General features: G+C 42.0%; 1 protein-coding gene across 3 annotated transcripts; it reads right to left on the bottom strand.

Annotated features, from left to right (window-relative positions):
- Positions 1–295: 295 nt before the first annotated feature.
- On the bottom strand, positions 296–16,990 carry gpcpd1 (glycerophosphocholine phosphodiesterase 1). Of its 3 annotated transcripts, none has more exons than XM_038962364.1 (21): positions 16,884–16,990; positions 16,311–16,446; positions 15,912–16,004; positions 15,483–15,573; positions 15,294–15,378; positions 13,105–13,180; positions 12,450–12,491; positions 11,526–11,649; positions 10,957–11,200; positions 10,624–10,786; positions 9,483–9,615; positions 8,977–9,031; positions 8,791–8,883; positions 8,632–8,709; positions 8,405–8,444; positions 6,688–6,743; positions 6,496–6,561; positions 6,132–6,268; positions 5,761–5,896; positions 5,520–5,680; positions 296–2,926 (listed from the first exon to the last, which is right to left on the bottom strand). In XM_038962364.1, exons 3-21 carry the CDS (start codon positions 15,958–15,960, stop codon positions 2,734–2,736), a joined length of 2,022 nt encoding a protein of 673 aa, XP_038818292.1. In that variant the 5' UTR covers positions 15,961–16,004; positions 16,311–16,446; positions 16,884–16,990; the 3' UTR covers positions 296–2,733. The 3 variants fall into 3 exon arrangements, with proteins under 3 accessions (XP_038818292.1, XP_038818293.1, XP_038818294.1); XM_038962365.1 differs by having other exon boundaries at positions 16,941–16,964; XM_038962366.1 differs by lacking the exons at positions 13,105–13,180; positions 15,483–15,573; positions 15,912–16,004; positions 16,311–16,446; positions 16,884–16,990 and having other exon boundaries at positions 15,294–15,363.
- Positions 16,991–20,384: the final 3,394 nt, after the last annotated feature.

Raw genomic sequence — 20,384 nt, 5'->3', positions numbered from 1 at the left:
CTAACATTACACTGTCCACTAAACTAGTACAGGTGCTGGAAACAGCACTGCAGAAGACAAACACAAACATGGCACCTTGCCAAGGCAGAAAGAGTTAAAGTACACCCAAGATAATGTTGGTTGGTGACAATGTTCAAGGCAAACCAAAGGCCTCCAGTGGTTGTAAATTCAGAACCAGATCAACATTATTTCTCTAATAAACAAATCACTCATCATACTGTGCGGTACACTCTTAAAATACTAGTACCGACCGGTATGTCAATTTTTGCGATGTGTAAAAGAAAGTCTTACAAAATAAGTTTCTAAATCATTTTATTAATTTTTCAATTCATTTAGCTAGCATTGTATTGTCCAGACAGAGTAGCAGGGGTGTGACATGAACGAGTGACCGTCGATACAATCACCCAGTCACCCAGTCCACCATAGCACTCTGTCTGAGGGGCATGCATTATGACTAACAGTAGGCCATACATACAGTAGAAGTGTCAAACATTAAGATACATTTTTTTGCCTTACTTTTATAACTTAAAACAGACAAACGAGCAGACAGACTATACATTTCTACAACAATGCAAGCTGTGCTTGCTTCTCTGTGTTCAAGTGAAATGTTTACATGTCATGTCATGTACACCGTTTAGGAAAAATAGACAGTTACATGTCTTCCATGTGCATTTAAATAAAAGATTGTAGAACAAAATACGGACGTAGGAAAAATGTGAGTTGCAATGTGCAGGAAAACTTTGCAAGGGGGGGAAAAAAAACTTTTGTTCAGTGGAGGCAAGACAAATATTGGTCTTCTATTACATGAAATGATCAGAGGTATGAAGAGACTGAAACAAGTGGCAGTCAGACTAGTGAAATCATAAAACTTCTCCATTAAGGCTTTCTGATGATGTGGTCCTCTGTAGTTCAGGTGGTAGAGCATGGCGCTTGCAACGGCAGGATAGTGGGTTTGATTCCCGGGACCACACAAAAAAAAAAAATCTGCTAAATGGCATATATTGTGTGTTGAGCAAGCACAGCTACTAAGAAAACCCTTCTCATCAAAGGGAGATAGGGATTGAGTTGTGTGGACTAGACCTAGCCATAACAAAAGGGCTACCTATACTCCCCTACTTATTTGGACATTGAAGCTAAAACTTTGAATTTGTCTCTGTACTCCAGCATTTGGGATCCAATGTTTTAAATGAGGCGACAGTAATCACCTTTAATTTGAGAGCATTTTAAATACATGTTTACCATTTAGAAATTAATTCACTGTCTCAATTTTTTTTAAATTGTTAATAAGAATAGAACAGGTTTCTGAACACTTCTATATTAATACCACACTTTTTGGATAATCACAAATAAATGGTGAATAATGACGAGTGAAAAAGTTACAGATACAGATGTGTAACTGTCGCCTCAAACATTTTCTCAAATCCAAAATGCTTGAGTACAAAACAACACTAAACATTTTAGCTTCCCTGTACAAATAAATATGTAGGAGTGTATACCTTTTCCTAATGGTGACTTTTGAGCTCACAGATTCAAGGTGGTGTTGAGAGCACAAACAAACTGTTTTTCTACTGGTCATTAAAGTGATATTATTAATCTGTTCAGATTTAGGCACCCACAGCAACACTTTATAATCTGGTCATCCAGTAATGACACTTCATTAATGGCACAGCTCAGGGCACTCCTAATACAAATCAGATTGTATGAGTTTAAGTTCAAATGGACATTTGAATTTAAAACCACCTGAGAAAGTTTTGGTCACAGTCCTGAATGATCTTGTTCTACTGCAATACTCCCTATCAAAATTATATGAGTGACAAAAATAACACTGCTATTGTAAAATGTTGGCTATATCATATGAGGAAAATCATAACGCAGATGCAAATCATTATCTGCCTAAAGACTTCAAACTACAGCATATGCTTAAATTAAACCTATGATACTCCAAGAATAAACTTTATATCTGGAAAAGCTAATATACAGTTCATTTCAGCACTTTAGTTTGATTTGTATTTAGCAAATTTGCTAAATAAAAGATGCACTTGAAAATAAATTCCTTGAGTAGGCATTAATTTGTAGGTGAAGACCTGTGAATGTACAGGGAATTCCATTATTATTGTGACTGAGGTGCATATCCCACAGTCATTCAACTGTGTAGAACTAAAATCCAAATAACAAATGCCGGAATCTTTTCTGGCAAAACACCATCCTTTTTCCAGTTAAAACAAACAGCTAAGAGGACACTGATCTGGACACAGCTTGTGTATGGCTTCAGTGGACCGAGTGGAGGTCAGTTCAGTAAGGGTTGTCACTTTCTGGTCATGCTAGAGGATAGAAGTGTTTTTTAAACCAACATTGTGATTACCAACACAACGCCTAACCCCTAGCATAGGCGCTACACCGGACGCGCAACTTTTTCAGAGTGTGATACGCTCCAAATCACTTCAATGAAACCAGGCGTAAGCGCGGTAGCTTTGCGAGAGGCTTGCGCTGCTCAAGCTTAAAAGATTGACAAGCAGCTCACACCTGAGAACATTAGGATAAAGTGGCTTGCGCTCTGCTCACACAGGCAAAAAGTTACACTTCCAGTACAACAGGTTAATACAATTATAATTTCCCCTCTTCCCTAGTGTGGCTCCTATGTAACACAGTAGTGTACACTTACTCATCAATTCTGTCTATATGGATTTACGCTTCTGTCCTATCTAGTGACAAACTTAGGGGGCAGTGAGTTGTTCAGGAGGAGCTGAGGCCCGAGTCAGACTCTGCACTGCCGTTGTGCTTCTTGGAGGTGGAGGAGGGGCAGACAGGAGCCGCCTGGCAGGGGATGGTGTAGCAGGAACACACAAAGCTCTTGAGCGTTTCCTGCAGCGTGTGCTGCTCCTCTACTTTGAAGATGTTAGGCTGCTCGACCTGGTCGTCACAGATCCTGGAGAAAAAGATGGAGAAAGGAGAAAAACAAACATCTGTTAATGAGCCAAAGACAGAAGAACTACCTCAGGTACACAAGGAAGTGCTGTTCAAAATAAAGATGTCTGGTATCTGGTTTCTCAGTGTCTACATAACAAAGGGCTAATCAACATGATCGATAGCATGTCAATATAGGCCTAACCTTAGCAATAAAAACAAACTCACATTACATGATCAGCTACTGTACAATGTTGTAGCATAAAGCAGAAGAGAAGGGATTAGCTTCTAGCAGTATCATTCATGACAACACAACTGCAACAATCACCAATAGGCTTTTTTCCAACCACTCTACATTACATGCACTAATGGATAAGACCACTACGCTAACACCCATATTTTTCATGCATCTATGCTGATTCTTAATCATTATAAATAATTCATAAACAAATAATTGTTCATCCGTCAAGCTATGAAATCCCTGAGAAGTTGTAACAGACTGAAATACACAATACTCTGCAAAGCCAAAAAGAGCAGCGAGCTGAACTCAAGCTGTTATCAGTCATGAACTGGAACATCGTGCACACAGGACGATGTCACCAGTTTGGGAACATCCATTCTACAACTAGCTGGAAGGCGTATTAGTGACCCCGAACTCATGATACTTCCTTGGCCCTAAATAAAGAGCATGCAAATCTGAAAGGTTAAATACCTGCAGGTGAAAACCAGAATGTGCAGTGAATATAATGTCTCCAACGGGCATTCAAAAGAACAGTGCACACACCCATGGACCAACAACAGAATTCAGCTCAATGTAAACAGGTTCTTACAGCCACTTGCTCGTGAATCAGCCATGCTGCCTGACTACCTGACATTCCAACGAACAGCCAGTCGCTCTAACTGGGTGCTTTATACGCCATGCATCTACATAGGCCTGTCTGGAAATGGTCAGTGCTGAAGAAGAGCTGGAAGCAGGAGTAATAAAGCTGAAAATAAACAAACTGATAAAAGCATGAATATAAGGAGCAACCTTTATCCACTGGGAACGTCTCATCTAAAAAATGATAGACAGGCAGTTGACCAATCAATCGTTGCTTTAAACAATCAATATTAACATTTTAATATAAAGTCTGGTAAAATGTTGCTACCAACACACTTTTTCCATAAGAAGTGCAAACTCTAGGCAGACTATCGCAGGAAAAGGGGAACATAGCCTAGTTCTCCACACAGTTTAGCCAAATGAGAAGTCAATTGTCTTGCATCATTGTCATGGAACCCTGCTGGTCTGTTCCAGTTATTGACCAGACCAGGGGGCTTTCATTCAGGCAGTAGTCACGAGGAAAATCAGGGGTGAGTAAATAAGCACAACCAGGAACCAGAGAAACATTACTGGCATCAGAAGAACCAGTAGGGTGAGAGTCAATGACATGATTTGGCCACCAGCTTTCACATATTCTGAAAGAAAGAGGCACAGTTATCAGCTCCAGGTAGAAATGGCCATTTTAACCACAGATCTAGGGTCAGATTATATTACTCCCAATAAGGGTTGAAAGAATATCTGACCCTGCATCTGCTGTTAGGGGCAACTTTTACCAACTCCCAGTTGTCATGACAATAAGCAGGGGACTGGAGAAAATGTATCTGGTGTATTCCAGTGATAAGATACAGCTGGAAGAAATTCTGGCAATCTATTTCTGACTCGCAGGAATCCCACTGAATGGTTTAATCCGTAAACCCCATCACGGCCAAACATGTAGACCACAGTTCAAAGGTGCAATTTACGTAAAATAGGTCTATACTGCTGAGGCAGTATTATAAAACCAGTTCTCGCTGAGGTCAGGTCACATGACATGTCTGTTCTTTGAAGGAAGCCTCTCTCTGACCCAGCTATATCTACTTGAATTTTCTAATTACATAACGACTATTACTTTCATTAGTCTAGCTACGGTGGCTGAACGACAAGTGATTAAATATTTGCCTACTGTGTGTGTTTTTAGGTTGTAATAATATGTAACCTCATATTATGATGTCCTTAACTGATATGCTGATTGTGTTTACACTACAATTACTGACCCATAATGGACAATTTTCATTGTTGCAGTTGTAAAAATGTATATATTATTATTCTCCCTTTCACTTCTCTTGACCTGCACTGTTGGAGCTCGAAGCTTAAGAATTTCACTGTACCCTGTAATTACATCTTTGACCCTGTGCATGTGACTAATAAACTCTAGAGCAATGTTGAGAAGTCCAATCAAGAACATTGAGCAACAGTCAACAGCTGTTGATAGTGTGATCAGGATAGATACTTAGACACTGGTTTACATAACTACATGAGAACAGGGTGTACACCTGCCTGAGGGACAAACTCTTAAGTCCTAACAAAATATTTTATTATAGCTAACCTTTGGCTAGGCCTCTCGGGAACTAAAAACAGCACATTGCGCAAGATAGTCCTCTCCATTAAGCCTAGTCTTGGAGTAAAACAGCAAGCTTTTTAGTCTAGCACAAGTGCTTTTTAGTCTAGCACAAGCTTTAATCTGTGTCTGGTAACCTGCCCCTATATGAGCCAAACGGATTTACCAGTCATCGACCATCATCAGACGAATGTTTACCTGTCGTAGATGAGTCCGTCAATGCCCTGTTCCCGTAGCTTGGTCCTGTTGTCGTGGTCGTTGTTGAGGTCTCCCCAGCAGAACACTACCAGGCCTTTAGACTGGGCCTCTCGGATGTGCTCCAGGTTCTGAAGGAGCTCCTCAGTGTGGGCACTAATACCCTACAGACACAATCAGAGTTGACTGATCCCTTACATTAGCACAGACACATCCATCCATCCATCCCAGTTCCACCACTCACCAGGAGGTTTTCGCTCTGTGCGAAGCTCATGGCGATCTGTGTGGTGCGACAGCGGATGTCCATGAGCTCCGGGTAGATCTCAGAGATGCCCTGGGTCAGGAACAGGATTGGGTACTTGTTCTGCTTCTGACGAACCCTGGGGGAGAATACAGCATTTATGGTTAACTTCACTGTAGCCCCCCCCCCCCCCCCCCCCCCCCCCCCCCCCCTTACGTATGCATTCATAAAGCCTTCATAACAGCTACATAACACATGTGTCATAGGCAGTCATAAACATACATATTACAACTATGTAAACAAGGCTTCAGCTCGGCAGGATAACACTGTCTTCAGTCTGACTGTTGGATAACTGGTCGGTAAGCGGTGCTTACATAGTGCAGATGTCAGGGTCGAAGCAGGAGAAGACGATGCGTCTCTTGCCAGCTCTCTGCAGCACACAGGTCAGTATGATGTCCAGGAACAGGTTCATGTTGAAGTACGAGGACAGGTTTCCTTCCCACGAACCATCCTGTTGTAAACAAAATCACAACCGTCCAATGTGATAAGGGTTGTTACTATCGGACCATGATAGGAGTTAAAAGTACAAAGTGTTCCTATTTGACTTGAACCACAAGCCCTAACCCTAAAAAAACAGATGGGTCATGTACGTGCTCATCGGTTCAGCCACTTAGGTACTTTCTAGCATGACCACCTCGTGACTTCCCATCTCCAGTATCACTGACTGGCTGTACCTACCTTCATCTGACAAACCCACTTCAGCTCGATGTTGAAGCCCACATTTTCAGGCACTGCTTGGAATATCTGGAACATGACATGACATTGGGAATCAGTTATAATAGGACACAGAACCTCAAGGTTGGGATAGGCTAGTTCACAAAGATCACCAAATAACCCCATCATATGGTAACCTCGACAGCGGTTATCTACCTGGGAAAAGGAAGGGAAGGGCTGATGCTCGTCAACCTCTTCCTCTTCATCATCATCTAAGAAACAAAGTGGGAGTAAACCATGCACTTCACACACAGGCCGATACACAGTTCAGCTGCTCTGATGGTTCATCTTCAACTGCTTTAAAACAATGATGCAAGCAGCGGACATACAGTGCATTTGGAAAGTATTCAGACCCCTTGACTTTTTCCACATTTTGTTACGTTACGGCCTTATTCTAAAATTGATTCAATTGTTTATTTTTCCTCATCAATCTACACACACTACCCCAAAACAGTTTCTTTAAAACATATTAGCAAATGTATTAAAAAATAAACTGAAATATCACATAGGGTGCTATTAGGGTGCATAAGTATTTACATAAGTATTCAGACCCTTTACTCAGTACTTTGTTGAGCACCTCAGCCAGCGATTACAGCCTCAAGTCTTCTTGGGTATGACACTAAAAGCTTGGCACACCTGTATTTGGGGAGTTCCTCACAATCTTCTCTGCAGATCCTCTCAAGCTCTGTCAGGTTGGATGGGGAGCGTCGCTGCACAGCTATTTTCAGGTCTCTCCAGATATGTTAGATCGAGTTCAAGTCCAGGCTCTGGCTGGGCCACTCAAGGACATTCAGAGACTTGTCCAGAAGCCACTCCTGCTTTGTCTTGGCTGTGTCCTTAGGGTTGTTGTCCTGTTGGAAGGTGAACCTTCACCCCAGTCTGAGGTCCTTAGCGCTCTAGAGCAGGTTTTCATCAAGGATATCTCTGTACTTTGCTCCGTTCATCTTTGCCTCGATCCTAGTCTCCCAGTCCCTGCCGCTGAAAAACATCCCCACAGCATGATGCTGCCACCACCATGCTTTAACCTGGCACCACCCCTACGGTTTCTCCAGACGTGACGCTTGGCTTTCAGGCCAAAGAGTTCAATCTTGGTTTCATCAAACCAGAGACTCTTGTTTCTCATGGTCAGAGTCCTTTAGATGCCTTTTGGCAAACTCCAAGCGGGCTGGCAGGTGACTTTTACAGAGGAGTAGCTTCAGTCTGGCCACTCTACCACAAAGGCCTGATTAGTGGAGTGCTGCAGAGATGGTTGTCCTTCTGGAAGGTTCTCCCATCTCCATAAAGGACCTCTGGAGCTCTGTCAGAGTAACCATCGGGTTCTTGGTCACCTTCCTGACCAATGCCCTTCTCCCCCGATTGTTCAGTTTGGCCAGCTCTAGGAAGTCTTGGTGGTTCTAAACTTCTTCTATTAAAGAATGATGGAGGCCACTGTGTTCTTGGTTACCTTTAATGTTGAAGACATTTTTTGGTACCCTTATCCAGATCTGTGCCTCGACACAATCCTGTCTCGGGGCACCAGGGAAAATTAATTCGACCTCATGGCTTGGTTTTTGTTCTGACATGCACTGTTAACTGTGGGACATTATAGAGACAGGCGTGTGACTTTCAAATCATGTCCATTCAATTGAATTTACCACAGGTGGACTCCAATCAAGTTGTAGAAACATCAAGGATGATCAATGGAAACAGGATGCACCCAAGCTCAATTTCCAGTCTCATAGCAAAGGGTTTGAATACTTATGTGAACAAGGTATCTGTTTTGTATTTTTTTTTTCTTCTAAAAACCTGTTTTCACTTTGTCATTATGGGGCATTGTGTGTAGGATTTTGTGGTGGGTATTGTAGCCAGCGAAATATAAGAAAATACACTATACCTTTGTGGTCGTTCACCTTCAAGGCAGAAGCATGGCCCAACTGTTAATCAAACACAAAACCAAGTCATCTTTCACATCATATAGGCCTACTCCTAAATAGTGTGGGGTAAACCATAGTCTACATGACAAAAAATACTTCATATTAACCCATTTCAAGGACTGGCGTCTGAGTGTATTAACTAGTAAAGGAGAAGCCAGAGGCTAGCTGTAGTTAAAAGCTCTTCTACCTTGAGCTGCTGTAGCTGGTCGTATGTGAGGTCTTTGACAGGAACTTCAAACAGGTCCAGAGAGAGCTTGTCTCCTTTCTGACAGGAGGAGAGGAAAATAAAATAAAAAGTAAGGAAACTGTACAGGGTGCACCCGACAGGATTTATGTTGTTGTTTACCTTCTTAGTGGAGATGCAGCAAGTGAGATCGTGGTACACGATGGGGACGCAGTCCTTGGAGAGATGGACGTCAAACTCTACATAGGCAGCCCCCTTCAGAAACATACAACACACATGCAGTCAACTCTGATGTAAAACCAGATCAGATACATTTTCAAGTGTTTTACGTTTTGTAGGAATACTCACATGATTGGCAGCACTTTTAAACGAGGCAATGGTGTTCTCCCTAACTTTGGTATGTCTGAAAATCAAAACCAGACATTTTTTGCACAAAACCAAAAGGCAAAGGCACCCAAATCACAATTTACAGTATAACACAGATACCAAACCAATTGTGTACGGTCAGACTACTAGTTAATGACTTGCACTCTGACAACTTCTGGCTGAGATTCAGAGGCAAGGTTTTCCCAGTACAGTGACATGACAAGAAACCAGAAAGAACAATGTCTTTGTTGTTGTTCGTTGACCTCGACTTCCTCTGTTGATGTCTCAGTCTGACTGAGCATGTCCTAACTTGCACTGAAACGTTGAAGCCGGACAGAACAGGCAATTGCATTCAAACATGTAATAAAACAGAGTAGGAAAGGGACTTTGTGTTGTTATTGAGTAGAATCCTGCTTCAACACACACATAGACAATCATTAGGTACATCAACACCTAATAATCAATTGTGTCGTGTGTGCATCTCTCACTTGGCTGCGTGTGTGCTGCCGGCCCCTCTGTGGCCTACGTCCAGGGGGGCACTCCTCTTCCTCCAGTACTTGGTGAAGGACGAGCTCATGTCACACTGTAGTCCCTCGATAGGACGGATCACCAGGTAGTCCACTGGAACAGAAAAATACATGACTTTACATTATTATATATATATATATATTTTTTTTTTTAAAATGTGAATTGTACTCATTAATTAACTTTAATCTGACTTTTATTTTTTACCAGGGAAACATCTTAGCTAACCCTCTGGCCCCAAGTCATCTAATCCTGCATTTACATTCTAGTTCCTGTTTTGACCTATTTCCCACCCTGTTTGACAGTTACATGCTAAGCGGAAAGTTGACTGTTTACATAGGGAAAAGGGCTGCAGGAGGAACTGGATGTGCTGACCTACAGTATTCTACAGGGTTGGGGCCAATTTTTTTTATTTATTTTTTTACCCCACTCCCTTTTCTTCCCAATTTCATTAATATCCAATTGGTAAGGAGTCAATTGAAATTTAAGTCATCCAATTTAGGAAGGGATTTGAATTAAACAATTTAAAAGTTTTGAAATAAAAAGTTCCTCCCTTTCAATTTATTGATTAATATTTTTTTATTTTTAGTATTGAAATAGAATTTCAGTTTCGGTGAATTAACTGACTAATTCCATTTCTGAAAGACCTGTCAGTCAATACAGGCTGAATCCGAGTTTTAGACTATCTATTTAACATAGTCAGTTACTCTTAGGGAAATATAGAAGTTTTCAAATTTAACCTGTATTTAACTAGGTAAGCCAGTTAAGAACAAATTCTTATTTATAATGACGGCCAAACCCGGACAACGCTGGGCCAATTGTGCGCCGCCCTATGGGACTCCCAATCAAGGGCGGTTGTGATACAGCCTGGATTCGAACCAGGGACTGTAGTGATGCCTCTTGCACTGAGATACAGTGCCTTAGACCTCTGCACCACTCGGGAGTATATTCAATAAGTCCTGCTGCATCCGAATCAAGTTTTCTGCAAATATCCCATTGATATTAATACCTGATTTACAAAGAGCTACATGGGTGTCAAGTAGTAGCTTTTTAAAAATAAAATATTACAAGACCACTTGTTCCAGGAGGGGTAGGGTTGCTCACCTCGGACTTTGCCCAGGGTCTGTCTGGAGTTGCGTTTCATGATGGGCAGAGTGACCACACCCGTGTCCTTGCCACTCTCCACAAAGAATGAGGAGAGAAGGCAGGCCGTACCCACGGTCCCCGGGTGGGCATCCCCTGCCACCACATGCTCACCCATGTCCTCCTGTTTAGGAGGGGAAGAAAGGGTTAATAGATTCACTCTGTACTGTATATATACACACACACGGTCTGACACTGACTTTCTGCTAAAACACTGGTTTGGGAGTATAGTTACAACACGAAAATTTGTTGTTTCTGTAGAGTTGACAATAGTCATCCTGCTGTGAACTGTACCTCAAAGAAGTCAAAGGTGAGTTCCAGGTTGTCAGGGTCCATGGTGTGGATGACGTACTCTGTCCACTGTGAGGCCTCCAGGGCATAACCACACTCAGGCTGGGAGTGGCGGGACTTGTACCCATCTCCACTGATCATACTGGTCTCCAGCGTGGTGGTCATCTTGTGCCACGCTACCGCGCTCTGCTCCTGCTCTTCATCATCCTCCTCTTCCTCTTCTACACCTTCCAGTGTCAGCTTGATCCTGAGGTCAGGGAGGAAAGGTCACAGGTCAACAGAGGTCAAATTGGGAAAGGTTTGAGACCTTACAAGCCTGACTAGTAAGTCATGAATTTGAACAGGTGGACTAGTGTTCTCATCAATACCTTTACAGGAGTTGTCTGCATATTTCATGAATAAAGAGGATTTATTTTAGTGCCATGTTTGGTTTGATTCCATAAGTTATTTTGGGATAATTTCTATCTGCATTTGAGGAAATTCTGCCCCTTCTGATCCAAGCCACAGCCTCTTAGATAAGCACTCAGGCAGCAAACAGTGTTGAATAAGAGCCGCGTGTCTCTCGGCCTCACCTGAAACGAGACTTCTTATATTTCTTCTTGGTGATGGATACAGGAGACGTCTTTGAATAGTGCAGACGCAAACGGATCTCTGTCTGGCACGTCAGCCACCCAGAGTCCACACACTCTAAGCCATCTGCAGAAAGGAGTCGCAGGGAAACATGTGGTGAGTGTTCTGGCACAAACTGGCTCCTGCTGGATCACCCAGGTGAGTAACAGTACTTGGTGGTGGATGAGGTTAGCTATCCGCACACAATGCAAAGCACTTTGAGAAAATTGCTATGGAAATAAAAAGCCATTGCTTAAACAAATTGTGTAGGGTGGGAAAACAGTCAAATTCACAATGTTTTACCAGATAACTGTAACCTCAAATCTTAGCAGTCTCTAATGGGGATGTGCTTTACATGTAACCTGTGAAGAGTTCAGTTCAACCAGCGGTTTGAGTCATTCCTCAGGTACTTAGTAGCAGTTTGATGTTTATTGTCATAAATCTTGCCTTGGAGGCAGAACTGAGCAATTTCCACTTCATGGGCAAAGTCAAAATTGGCTATAGTAACAATTCATGAAAACAGAAATGTGCTTTTTGGTCTTAATTTAAGGTAATGGTTAGGCATAAGGTTAGCAGTGTGGTTAAGGTAAGGATTAAGGTTAGGTCAACCTATCAGGTAAGAGCGTTGGGCCAGTAACCGGAATTTGACAAACTGACTTGTTGGAAAGGTAGCATCCTATGACAGTGCCATGTTGAACGTCACAGTTCTTCAGTACCGGCCATTCTACTGCCAATGTTTGTCTATGGAGATTGCTGTGTGCTCGATTTTATATACCTGTCAGTAACGGGTGTGGCTGAACTAGCCAAATCCACTAATTTGAATGGGTGTCAAAGATAATTTCCCCAAATGTATTAAATCAAGATGTGATATATTTAGTTGGACTTACTGTGGAATCCAAATTGGCCATTGTCAATATCAAGGTGTGATTCTGCAAGAGAATAAACAGGCATGAGGTCTATAGAAAACAAACCATATCAACTTCTAAAAGCAACATAAAATAGTAATAATAATGATATAGATTTGATGTTTTAAACCTTGACCAAAAAGTGTCAGGCTGTAGGATTGAGGGTGAAACTACAGTATATTACATTTGTTCCCATCAAGTTGATTTTGAATGAGCTTTGTCTGAGTTCTGAAACAATGGTGTTTGAGTGGCCTCAAATCAATACAAGTGTAGACCTTACAGTGAAATGCTTACTTATAGTTAAGAAAATATTTACTAAATAAACTCTAAAGTAGAAAATAAAATCAAAAGTAACACAATAAAATACCAATAACGAGGTTATATACAGGGGGTACCGGTACCCAGTCAATGCGCTGGGGTACATTAGTCGAATTCATTTGTACATGTAGGTTGGGTTAAAGCGACTATGCATAGATAATAAACAGCAAGTAGCGGGGGGGGGGGGACAGTGTAAATAGTCCGGGTGGCCATTTGATTAAATTGTTCAGCAGTCTTATATGGCTGCTGAATCCCCTTGCCTCAACTAAGCATAGAAACATTTCCCAAACCAAGCTGGGCATCATTCTGGTTTATATACCTGTGGGGCTCATCAGGCGTGGCTGCTGGTGGGTCTCCCACTTAGTGACTATCACCTGACAGGAACCACCTGCACTCTGCAATGCCAATGTTTAGTACAGCATTAAGACAGATATAGTCAACGTCACTTTGGTTACCAATCAGCAAGCCAGTCAGCAACCATTGGTTGATATCTGCAAAGGGGTTCTATTAGTTGACAGGAGGCAGAACTTTGGCATCATCTCTTCTACTACACTAACATATTTTGCTATCTCCTCTGAAAGATTTTGAATACTTACTTTAAAACATTTTAGAATGATCATTTTTTCTCCGGTCCAACATAGTTGGTCTGCTACAATATTTAAGCAATAAGGCATGAAAACCTGGAGATGATTGTGTGAATAACTCTTGACTAAGGGTTGTTCGAAGGCGCAACGCGGAACGGAGGGCCAGGAAACAGCCCTTAGGAGGGAGACATTCACGATTTTTGATATTTTAATGAGTACATTTGTTTTATTTCATCCTTCCATCAGACAATTTAGTCCAAATATAGCCAAACGAGCTGGTCGTCCATTCCAAACGTTTTAAGCAAAAAAGGTTGCCATGCAGGCTAGTTACTTCTCCTAGCCAACTAAAGCTAACACAATCAAACCAAGCAGCTGAAATGACAAACTATGTGCATTTTCATTTGTTTTCCCTTTGCCATTTCTTTTGATATATCCATTATAATGTTCCAAAATGAATTTGGCTGGCTCAGAGAAGCTGTCAGTCTCGTCACATTCACTATCTCTATGGCACAGTGTAAAAACCTGCAAAGTTGTTGCACAGATCAGAGGCAGGCAGAAAGGTTTAGACAAACCAAATGTTAGCCTAGTGGCATGGGGAAATAATGTCTAGTCACTTTTTTACTGGGAAGATTAAGTTTATAAATTGCCTGGCTGGGATGTGGGGCAGTGGATCATTCTATTGAAACTGTAACAGGCATTACCCAGGGACTGTGGTGAATAACTCCCTGCTATCAACCAACCAGCATCCAAACAACTCATTTTATAATTGGTATTAAAAACAGGTTAAATCACAAAAATAATTGAATGTGGTCCTGGTTTTAGGTTTCTGGCCATAGAGACATAGTAAAATGTGTTGTCATTACAGCTGGCCTATCTGAATGTGTGTGCTGAGCACCACCCCATGAGTCAACAAATGATGCTCTCTGACAAGTTAGTAATGCTGCTAGTCCACTGACAGTAGTTCAGACCAGGAAGGGACAGCACAGTTCAAATGAGTTGTTTTTTCCTCATTTCCACATATGTTACTTCATATGCTACTGTCTGTAGGACACAACAGCCAGACGCGCTCTCTCTCTAGCTATCCCTCTCTGAAAGAGGAAGAGCTTAAAAAAAAGGGTGTAATTTGAGCCTCCAAGCTGGCCATATAGAGAGCATTACTGAGTACTGACATTAATAATTGGAATGGTAAAGAACATACTGTGCTTGTGTGTGTGTGTCTGTTCCAACTTCCAAGTCTAGCGCAGCATTAAATAACATGGGAGAGGCTCATGTCATGTGCACAGATCAGAGCTCAGCTATGGCCAGCTGGCAGAGCTCCAGGCATGCTCTCCTCTCTAAGAATTATGTAGCAACTGCACAGAGGACAGCTAGAGGGGATCAACACAGATGTGGGGAAAGTGAGCTAAATAACCCATTAATGATCTTAGATATGCTATAGCGTAGCTAATCTAATGCTTTCTAGTGTTCACTCAAAACAGACTTACTCATAGACTAACTCGGTCACACTTGGATTACAGTGTCTCCATAGAAGAAGAACTGTGTGTGAATTAAAACATCCTCTAAACAGTTTAGTATGAAGTACATTACATTTAAATGACATTCAATTTCATGAGATTAGCTGTGAAAATATCAGCAGGCTCCAGAACTGAAGTGGGGATATAAAATGTTGATCACGCTGTATGTAGGCTATTCATCACCATCATCAAAAGGAAGGTTTAAGAGCCAGACTCCTAGTCTAACCTGCTGTTAACACAATACTGTCAATCCTTTGTCAACTGTCACTCAATGACCAACATGAGATTACCACTAAAGCAACTACTTACGTAACTGGATTATGGTACAATCATTTTTAAAGACCAACCACAATGTATTTTGTTTAATATTACTCATTACATCATGCTGACAGCACATAAAATGAGCTCACCTTTGACTCCAGGAAGTGGCCTTTGAAATAGCGGTAGGTTGACACAGCACCTCTGGGCACACTGATGATCCTCTTCCACAATGTGCTGGGGAAGGAACATAATATGTGTAATTACTTAAACACCCTGTAGCTACAAACATCAACACAGAAATCATTCAGATCGCATTCCAAGAGAAAAGTGATATGTACCCATCGTGTTCAGCAGGTTGTAGGGTCACAGCTCTCTGATGGCACCAGGCTCCTAAAGCTTCACAGCTACCAACCACAGCTATCACCTCACCTAGTCATACACCATATTATTACGTTCCATTAATGCGCCGCGCCACACACACTCACCTTGCACGCATTTTCACAAACACCCCCCCCCCACCCCTTATTAGGTTCAAAAGATCAAGGACTTTTTAGCCAAAAGCCAAACTCTCGTGGAGAGGCTTGTAATCGAGAATCTTACCATATTACGCACGATTTTAGATATAGGTTAACTGAGATTAGCTAAAAGATGACATTCCTGACTGACTGTCTGGTTAGTTGTCAATTTTTCTGTCTAAAGTTGTCTTGAATTGAATAGTCTTCTTGTTTCAGATTAGTCTGTTGCCCTGCAGTAGGGGTTGGTCTTACCTGGGGATGTGTCTCCCCTAACTGCCAAAGTCACTTGAGTTGTCTCCATAGTTGACACAGGCACAAACAAGGTCAATTGGAGGTGCAATCAAGCTGGAAAACCAGGAACTTAATTGTAAAACAGGCATGGATTTAGGCATAGATTTAGTGGATCAACAAACGTCCAACAAAGCTGTGCTGGGTACTAGCTAGCCATATATATGACTAAAAAGATACGTTAATTGTCATCTCTTCTTTAGATGACATAACATTGTCAAACAATGGAGTTAAATTCTTACTAGTTAGGTCTTCAGGGAACACATTTTACAATTGGAGAACAATTACAATTGTTATGTTGAAAATCAGCTCTCTTTGCTAGGAACTAGCTATCTCTTTAAGACAAAATGAATATCTACATACCTTGCTTTTTAGTTATTTGCCAGGGGGTAGACAGCTAACATTAACGTTATAGGCTTGATTCAAGAGAAGCCGTGCTGGCTATTCCATGCTGAAGTATCAGACTGGAATGAACACCGTTCGGTCCAGCTGCGTTGTGCTGTATAAGAAAAAGAAATTACCATATCAACACAATCACTTGGGCACTTTCAACAAGCTAACTATCGTTACCTAACAAGTTAACATTACCAGGATAACATATATAAAACTAGTATTAGATCGTTCTCATGTTTGAGGTAGCTAACGTTATTGTCTTTGGCACACTGCGTATGATGTAGTTAAATTCAGACCGCCTAATTCCGGAATTCAGGATTTGTCAACAAAACTGACGCCAGTTAGCCATGCTAACCGGCTAACCAGCGGTTTACAGTATGTTCGCTAGCTTACAAGCTAGCTGCGCCCTTTACGCCAATGCGGGCAGACACAACCAGTAAACTAACGTTAGCCACAAAAGCGTTTTTACGTTCTCTCGCTACAAAACGTAACCATTGTAACTAAACAATATCGTCGCATAAAGCACAGATGGTATCCATTTACATTTCTCCATCAGCGGCCAGATCTTGTTCGATGTGGTGTATTTGGCATAGTTATTACCAACGTCTGTGATGCCGAGTAGTCTTGTTTTCACCAGTGTGAAATTAACAGTGTGAAATTAGATAAGAAACAATAGTGAACTCAACGTTTAACCTTCAAAATAAAAGTCCCGCATTAAAACTGATGCAACCGGATTCAAATAGTGTAATCACCATGCCATAATTGGAATAGATAATGCTAAACAAAAATCCGTACCAGAGGTTCTCCGGAGTAGAAGAGTCCCCATTTTAATGCAACACAATGTACAGAAAATTGTTGACAGTGTAATATGTAGGCCTATGTTCAATACGCATATCAGATAATCTGGCAGAATGTCTTTAAGGGCCACAATAAGGGCAGCGACAACCCTGGGTGTGTAAACATTGTGGATTTGGATACTAGAGGTGCTCCAGTTGAATGGACCTCACTTTTACTGCGACATATAGCCTACCTTACAGAAAATTGTGTACAGTGCATGTTCTACAAGCATATCAGAGTCAAATCGGACAGATTTCCCAGTCAAAGTTTTGCAACAAGAGTAGGCTGATACCCCATTTCATGAACCCAAGATTCACAGGTAATCCTACAGTGCATATACTGTATGTTCCCTATGCACTTATGTAGTCCAATACATCCAGAGTGCGATTTCAACTAATTGTTAGTTTCTTTGTTGTAAAATTAATAATTATTGTATTTTATTGAATTCATTAAACAACATTCCAACCTTGTTTATCATTATCTAATCCAATTATGGTATGATTCACCTATTTGTACCTGCTTGCATCAGTTTCAATGTGGGACTTGTATTTGAAAAAGGCGAAATGCTGATTCCACTATTGCTACTCATCACTAATGCTGTTAATTTCACACTGGTCTCTTCACCCGCTGGTTTTGCCAGGTTACGTCAGAGGGCCGTAGCCGGTTCTATTTTATTTTATTTATTTATGTCACCTTTATTTAACCAGGTAGGCTAGTTGAGAACAAGTTCTCATTTGCAACTGCGACCTGGCCAAGATAAAGCATAGCAATTCGACACATACAACAACACAGAGTTACACATGGAATAAACAAAACATAGTCAATAATACAGTAGAACAAAAGAAAACAAAAAGTCTATATACAGTGAGTGCAAATGAGGTAAGATAAGGGAGTTACGGCAATAAATAGGCCATGGTGGCGAAGTAATTACAATATAGCAATTAAAACACTGGAATGGTAGATGTGCAGAAGATGAATGTGCAAATAGAGATACTGGGGTGCAAAGGAGCAAGATAAATAAATAAATACAGTATGGGGATGAGGTAGGTAGATAGATGGGCTGTTTACAGATGGGCTATGTACCGGTGCAGTGATCTGTGAGCTGCTCTGACAGCTGGTGCTTAAAGCTAGTGAGGGAGATATGAGTCTCCAGCTTCAGAGATTTTTGCAGTTCATTCCAGTCATTGGCAGCAGAGAACTGGAAGGAAAGACGACCAAAGGAGGAATTGGCTTTGGGTTGACCAGTGAGATATACCTGCTGGAGCGCGTGCTACGAGTGGGTGCTGCTATGGTGACCAGTGAGCTGAGATAAGGCGGTGCTTTACCTAGGAGAGACTTGTAGATAACCTGTAGCCAGTGGGTTTGATGACGAGTATGAAGCGAGGGCCAACCAACGAGAGCGTACAGGTCGCAATGGTGGGTAGTGTATGGGGCTTTGGTGACAAAACGGATGGCACTGTCATAGACTGCATCCAGTTTGTTGAGTAGAGTGTTGGAGGCTATTTTATAGATGACATCACCGAAGTCGAGGATCGGTAGGATGGTCAGTTTTAGAGGGTATGTTTGGCAGCATGAGTGAAGGATGCTTTGTTGCGATATAGGAAGCCGATTCTAGACTTAATTTTGGATTGGAGATGCTTAATGTGAGTCTGGAAGGAGAGTTTACAGTCTAACTAGACACCTAGGTATTTGTAGTTGTCCACGTATTCTAAGTCAGAGCCATCCAGAGTAGTGATGCTGGACGGGCGAGCAGGTGTGGGCAGTGATCGGTTGAATAGCATGCATTTAGTTTTACTTGCGTTTAAGAGCAGTTGGAGGCCACGGAAGGAGAGTTGTATGGCATTGAAGCTCGTCTGGAGGTTAGTTAACACAGTGTCCAAAGAGGGGCCAGAAGTATACAGAATGGTGTCGTCTGCATAGAGGTGTATCAGAGAATCAGCAGCAGCAAGAGCGACATCATTGATGTATACATAGAAGAGAGTTGGCCCGAGGATTGAACCCTGTGGCACCCCCATAGAGACTGCCAGAGGTCCGGACAACAGGCCCTCCGATTTGACACACTGAACTCTATCAGAGAAGTAGTTGGTAAACCAGGCGGGGCAATCATTTGAGAAACCAAGGCTGTCGAGTCTGCCAATAAGAATGTGGTGATTGACAGAGTCAAAAGCCTTGGCCAGGTTGATGAATACGGCTGCACAGTAATGTCTCTTATCGATGGCGGTTATGATGTCGTTTAGGACCTTGAGCGTGGCTGAGGTGCACCCATGACCAGCTCTGAAACCAGATTGCATAGCGGAGAAGGTACGGTGGGATTCGAAATGGTCGGTAATCTGTTTGTTAACTTGGCTTTCGAAGACCTTAGAAAGACAGGGTAGGATAGATATAGGTCTGTAGCAGTTTGGGTCTAGAGTGTCACCCCCTTTGAAGAGGGGGATGACCGCGGCAGCTTTCCAATCTTTGGGAATCTCAGACGTTACGAATGAGAGGTTGAACAGGCTAGTAATAGGGGTTGCAACCATTTCTGCAGATAATTTTAGAAAGAGAGGGCCCAGATTGTCTAGCCCGGCTGATTTGTAGGGGTCCAGATTTTGCAGCTCTTTCAGAACTTCAGCTATCTGGATTTGGGTAAAGGAGAAATGGTGGGGGCTTTGGCGGGTTGCTGTGGAGGGTGCAGGGCAGTTGACCGGGGTAGGGGTAGCCAGGTGGAAAGCATGGCCAGCCGTAGAGAAATGCTTATTGAAATTCTCAATTATAGTGGATTTATCGGTGGTGAGAGTGTTTCCTAGCCTCAGAGCAGTGGGCAGCTGGGAGGAGGTGCTCTTATTCTCCATGGACTTTACAGTGTCCCAGAACTTTTTTGAGTTAGTACTACAGGATGCAAATATCTGTTTGAAAAAGCTAGCCTTAGCTTTCCTAACTGCCTGTGTATATTTGTTCCTAACTTCCCTGAAAAGTTGCATATCACGAGAGCTATTCGATACTAATGCAGAACGCCACAGGATGTTTTTGTGCTGGTCAAGGGCAGACAGGTCTGGAGTGAACCAAGGACTATATCTATTCCTAGTTCTAAATATTTTGAATGGGGCATGCTTATTTAAGATGGTGAGGAAGGCACTTTTAAAGAATAGCCAGGCATCATCTACTGACGGGATGAGGTCAATGTCATTCCAGGGTACCCCGGCCAGGTCGATTAGAAAGGGCTGCTCG

This window comes from Salvelinus namaycush, chromosome 24 (assembly GCF_016432855.1).
Source record: "Salvelinus namaycush isolate Seneca chromosome 24, SaNama_1.0, whole genome shotgun sequence".
Classification (NCBI taxonomy): Eukaryota; Metazoa; Chordata; class Actinopteri; order Salmoniformes; family Salmonidae; genus Salvelinus; species Salvelinus namaycush.
The sequence above is the reverse complement of the archived record's forward strand: the minus strand, read 5'-3'. Positions and strand labels throughout refer to the sequence as shown.

What these genes read in the sequence shown, in the direction of transcription:
- gpcpd1 (XM_038962364.1), bottom strand. Translation starts at nt 15,960, where the DNA reads ATGGAGACAACTCAAGTGACTTTGGCAGTTAGGGGAGACACATCCCCA. An exon ending in ACGCCTGATGAGCCCCACAG is followed by an intron (nt 12,492 to 13,104) that starts GTATATAAACCA and finishes ATTCTCTTGCAG; the next exon opens with AATCACACCTTGATATTGAC. An exon ending in GCTGCATCTCCACTAAGAAG is followed by an intron (nt 8,710 to 8,790) that starts GTAAACAACAAC and finishes TCCTCCTGTCAG; the next exon opens with AAAGGAGACAAGCTCTCTCT.